Raw genomic sequence first — 6,020 nt, forward strand, 5'->3', positions numbered from 1 at the left:
GTAAGTAGGCGGACCCAGTGACCTCTCCAGCTCGCTGATTGGCCCAACATGTGGCTGTCTGCACTTCTGGGGCAATAGTGTCTATGAAGCTGAACCAATAGCAACGCAGTAAGACTGTCACACCATGAGTCGCGGATACTGTTACAACACATGTATGAACACCAGCTGAGGGAATAGATGCGCAGAACCTGTGCGTAACCGTGTCAGTTTAGGTAAAAAAAAAGAAAAGAAAGTAAACAAATAAATAAATAAATAACTATAGGAAAACATCTGCAGCTATTAAAACTGACCACAAAATACAATGCAATACAATTCATGTAAAAAAAAGGCTGCTAAAAATATTTTAAAACTAGAACTGCACCGTAGAATGATGCAGTATCCAAGGTAGGTAATGTTTAAACTTGGAACAGGCCGAGTAATTGTATCTCAGTCCTAGCGCCAACTTCACCCACTTAGGCTACACTTCTGGTTTTATATTCCAGTAATAACTATGGTATTTTGTACATGTAGATTTGGCTTTAATGTCCGACTCCGGCCCCTTTGTCCCCTTACATTTTCATCCTAAAACACTCGCACACGCGCACGCACACACGCGCGCAGGGCTAAAGTGGTCCCCTTCAGACACATTAGACAGAGGGAGGGTGGGGCGCCAGTAAAGATTTCTTAATGTGCTCTACGTCCTCCCGTCCATCTGCTGATGATAAACACTCCGCTGGTCCACATTAGCCCGACTACTCCCTTTTGCCGCTTTTGCCGAGGTTTGTCTTCAACATCTGGACTTTTGTTGGGGTCCAGGATTTACAAAATGCCTCTTTGGATTAGAGCAACACTTTTATCAAAATGTAACATTTCTGTTCACGATCATTTAGGGAATACATTCCATTAACTGGATTTCTACAACTTTGGAGTAGTGCGTCAGTACGCACAGAGAAGGCTCTCCATGGTACACTTCTAGGTTACTCACACCCCTCCTCGGGTAAGATGCCCTCGCTGCACCACGGAGCGATCTTCATCGGAGCTTTCCTGATTGTGACCGGGGGCTCCACCGCCTTCCTGACCTCGTATCAGAGCCGGTTGCAGGCCTTCTCCCTCTGCTGCGTGGTGCTGGGGGTCGTGATGCTCATCCTGGGGCTCTTCTGGGCCATGAACAGTAAGAGCACCGCGAACTACAACCCTCAGGAGTATGACCCGGAGTGTCCTCACTATCCCTATAACGACTACCCCAACTTCAGCAGCCACGCGCTCTTCTCTCCCCCCGGGCGCCGCTTCGTGGAGTCTCAGTCAACCTTTCTGCCAAGGTTAGAGCTTCACTTTATAATCCTTATCATTTATGTTTCAGTACAAGTAGGTTTTTACCTTTTATAGCCTGCTTGAAAAAACAAAATATATGACTAAGATCAACGCTTTAAAGGTTTAATCATTAGGTCCTACACTTGTCAATTTGGTGATATCATGAATAAAATATTAGGCAAGATCTATGGGAGAGATACAACCAAGTGTTCCTCAAAATAACTTGATCAAGTGAGAATAATTTAGGATACTCTTAAAATGGCCACTGGTCATTTTTGGATCAGTATAAAATTGTGGTAATGCATCCTGCTGTGAGATATAACATCTAAAGGAATTTAAATGATGTATGTAATAATTACATTTAAATGATGTATGTAAATAGTCAGTGTAGTAGAAAAGACTGCAACACAGACATTGTGCATTAGGAATCCAGTTCCTGTATTCGTGTTCATCTACAAATGAAACATGACCCCGGTGCAATCAGATCTCAAAACCACAGACACAAATCAATGTATGTTTAGACGTTGTAGTGCATTCAATAAAGTGTGTGTGTATTTTAACAGAACCATGGAGCGTCCCAGGTGCGGAGCTCACGGGGAGGATTTTGACTACCCTCCGATGGACCAAGGTGGCTTCAGCCCCCCCCCCAATCCCCCTCCCTGGCTCGGACCACCACCCCCATATGAAGTGGCAATAAAGACCACGTGTAGCTCTACTCAACTGCGCAGGGCATACTCCGACACACACTTGGCATCTGAACCTCTGTTTGGACAGTCCAGGGAGATCAGCTTTGAGGTGTAATGGTTCACGATGTGTCGCACCAAAAAAAGAATTTAAGAAGCATGTGGTGAACTGCTGTGGACACTGGCATGCTCCTGGTGCAAAATGGCCTAAAACAACAACAAAGACAATCGCGTTACAGAAGTCAGTCCATGAGTGCCTAAGCGTCCACAACAAAAAACAAAATCAGATCTTTTTTAAGTTGACCCTGTTTTAAATGACACAATATCTCACAAACTTAAACGGCCTAAATGTACCTACATGTTTTATTTGTTGTAGAGTAAAAAGTTTTTTGCCCTTATTATAAAAACAGTTATTTGTAGTAAAACTATTGTGTACAATTTGAATTTACAGTGAAATATGATAATGAGGATTTGTTTGTGTTGCAAAATGGATATAATTTTTTTTTTACACCGAGGAGGACGGCCGTGATTTTGACCAAATCTGACAAAAAGGTAAACATTGGGTACTTCAAAGTGATTGTTAAGCAATGACATAATAGCATAACCGCAAGTAATGTCATTCTCGTAAGGCACTCCAGGGTTTATGAATTACAAACTCAGTTAGTCAGGATCAAATATATCTTTATTTTCTCTTTTTGTATTACACTGAAATGTGCACTATTTGAATAGTATCATTATAGGCAGTGGTACGAGACATTGAAGTATTTTCCTGAAAGCTTACGAACACACTACAAAAACATGCATGCACTGGGTGAATTGTTGAGTTTGAAAGTGAATGGTTGTCCGTCTGTGTGTTTGTGTGTCAGGTACACTGCTGAGTTGAGCACCAGTGTACCCTGCCTTAGGCTCATAGTTGCTGAGATACAGTAAAGTCTGATGACCTGAAACCCAAATGCAAAAGAAAACTACTTTGAATGCATAAAACATGAACAATTGATTTAAAAAAAAAGATGCATTTTCTCTTCAAATCATTACAAAATAACAATGCTGATTTGATTATAATTAGATTTAGAGTAATGTGTTCAACATTTAACTCCTAACCGAGTAGATGTTGGTAGACCCTTGTGTGGCACAGATGTTAAAGTTGAGGAAGAATGACTCACACGACTGAATGATTTTTCCACTGCTCATCGGTACAGCTCTGTGGCAAAGCTGTGAAGATTTCCCACCCTTTCAATTTTAATCAAATCAAAAAGTTCTATAAATTAGAAGAAATCAGAGTGAAAAAACAACAGTGCAGGGCTTAAAGCGCATTACGGTAACCCCTCACTTTCCCAATGAAGGAACCTATTGATTTTGTGATAAAAAGGAGTCCCTCAACCTTTGGGACCAGCTGTAATAGGACGCCCCAGCGCCGAGGATCACCACTGATGCACTATTAAAAGGTGCAATGGCACAAAGACAGAAATCAGCTGCTCTTCAAATATAGACACACCAACACAAGGTGGTTACTGCTGTATGCATGCCTAATGAGTGTTCAATGAATGCAAACCTTATCCACTGTGGATGGGACTTGCCGATAGTGAATAAAGATTAAATTGTACTAAATCTCTCTCACTTTTCTTTGTTGCAAAATATGTCTAATTTTAACTTCAGAGGCCTTTGCAGAAATCATTTATCAGAATCAGAATTGTTTTTATTACCATTGTCAGTGAACAGGTTCAAAAACTAGGATTTTTTATTTCGGTTCAATCGTGCAACATGAAACACATAACTTAGATAAATAATCAATTATAAAAACTTTAAAACTATAAGACTATAATGGCATGCATAAAGAAGATTAAAATGAAATATGATAAAGACAACAATTTGACATAGAACAACATGTATGTCTTTACATATGTGCAGGTCCATTAAGTGTTAGCAGCAGATGAGTGTGGACACACCACATAGTGCAATAGTGCAATAGAGCAGACCAGCAAATGGCTGGAACAGGTTATTACGTACATGAGTGTGATACAGAGTTATTGGGTCTTGTTTTCGTTCATGAGTCTGATGGTGGAGGGGTCTGAGTGGACCGTCGCCTCCTGCCTAAGGGGAGAGGGGTGAATAGTCTGTGTCCAGGGTGAAAAGGGTCAGCTGTGATCCGATCTACACACCTCCGGGTACTGGAGTTGTACAGGTGCTCAAGAGATGGGAGGTTACAGCTAAACCCCTACTCAGCGGCAGCACAATGTGCTGCAGTTGATGCTTGTCCCGGGCAGTGGCGCCGGGTACCACACAGTAATGGAGGAAGTAAGGATGGAATTGATGATGGCCGCGTAGAACTGCACCAGCATCTTCGTCAACTAGTGTGTATAATATAAGTAGTATTAAAGTTTTAAAAAGAAATATCTGGATCTTCTTGATTGATTATTTTGTAATAAGCTTTTGCAATGCTTATTTATTTATGAACATTTTATTGGAAGATCATCAACTGTTGGCTTACACAAAAGACGAGTGCACTGCTAAAAGCAGTTTTTTGTGATAAATTGTGATATGGTGGCACTTGGGCTTCTTCACGTGGTACTCAGGGTTATTTGCTATTTTAGACTTTATTGATTTTAATTACGGATCATTTCTTGTCCCCTCATGGAAGCACCACCTTAACGCGGTGGAGGGGTTTGATCACCCGAATGATGCTGGGAGCTCTGTTGTCGGGGGCTTCGTGCCCCTGGTAGGGTCTCCCATGGCAAACAGGTCCTAGGTGATGGGTCAGACAAAGAGCGGTTCAGTAGCCCCTTATGAGAGACTAATATGCCCGGTTAATCGTGAGGCCGTTCCCCCATGGACCCACCACCTGCAGGAGGAGCCATAAGGAACTGCTGCAACCTGATTTGGGCAGCTCCAACGGCTGCCCCCACGACCCGGCAACGGACAAGTGGAAGAAGATAGATGGACGGATCATTTCTTGCATGCTCTAGCAGGCCTAATGCATTTAAGTATTGAACAATAACAAGACCCAATAACTTTATATCAGCCTCATGAAAATAATAACCTGTTCCAGCCATTTGCACTGCTCTATTGCACTGTAGTTTGCCCACACATAGATCCGCTGCTAATACTCAATACACCTGCACATCTGTGAACACAATACCGTTGTTGTTGTTGTTGTTGTTATATGTCAAATTGTTGTTGTCTTTATGATATTTTACTTTTATTTTTTATTCATTTATTTTAATCTTCAGCATCCATGCCCTTACAGTCAGTTATATTTTTTTTAAACTAGATTCAGTGTAATATGTTTTATGTTGCACGATTGTACTGAGAAAAATTCTTAGTTTGTGAACCTGTTCTAGACAATGGCAATAAACACTATTCTGATTCTGATATAGCATAATATACTATGATGATCATATTATGATCATCTGTAGTTACAATGTAAACACAATGGTTAAGCCTAAACCCTTTTGGTCAGGCATCATTTAGCACTTAAAGTACATGTATTCTTATTGTATAATGTGCCAGATCACTGAAACTATGTGACATGTATTCTAATGTTCATAATGAATGAAAAATAAACTACTACTACTACATAGCAATAATAGTCTTGTTTGCAAAGCCTTGCAGCCTATACATTTTATCAAATGGCAACAGGTCAGGGCAAAAACATTGGAGCGTAAGATAATCCACTGGGTTTCTTTACAAGTCCACACTATAGATAGTGTCCTAAAAGTCATTCTCATACTATGTTTGAGTTTTAGCTTTCCGCCTGTTATTCATGTTTTCTATGAGTAACTGTCACTGTCTGTCAGCTATAAGGACTTCTTTCTATAGGTCTAGTCTAAAGCTAATTACTAATACTGTATCATGATATTGCACTGGAAATCAATCATCTTGGCAAATGCTTTTTCCTCTTATAGGCCATATACATTATTCAGTTTGATGCTGCACAGTTTCACCCCCAGCAGAGCAACAATCACAGCAGCTATTGTAACTCTCTCCTTCTGTAGACAGACAGTTTGCCCCGACACCAGATCGAGATGTGACACAGTGTAGCCCGCCCTG

At 40.9% G+C, this 6,020-nt stretch overlaps 1 protein-coding gene across 1 annotated transcript; it reads left to right on the top strand.

Annotated features, from left to right (window-relative positions):
- The first annotated feature begins 801 nt into the window (after positions 1–801).
- Positions 802–2,217, top strand: LOC306977076 (uncharacterized protein). Its single transcript, XM_079575244.1, has 2 exons — positions 802–1,298; positions 1,854–2,217. The coding sequence occupies exons 1-2, from the start codon at positions 982–984 to the stop codon at positions 2,089–2,091; spliced, it is 555 nt and encodes a 184-aa protein (XP_079431370.1). The 5' UTR covers positions 802–981; the 3' UTR covers positions 2,092–2,217.
- Positions 2,218–6,020: the final 3,803 nt, after the last annotated feature.

Source organism: Gobius niger (genome assembly GCF_951799975.1).
Source record: "Gobius niger genome assembly, chromosome: 17".
Taxonomy (NCBI): domain Eukaryota; kingdom Metazoa; phylum Chordata; class Actinopteri; order Gobiiformes; family Gobiidae; genus Gobius; species Gobius niger.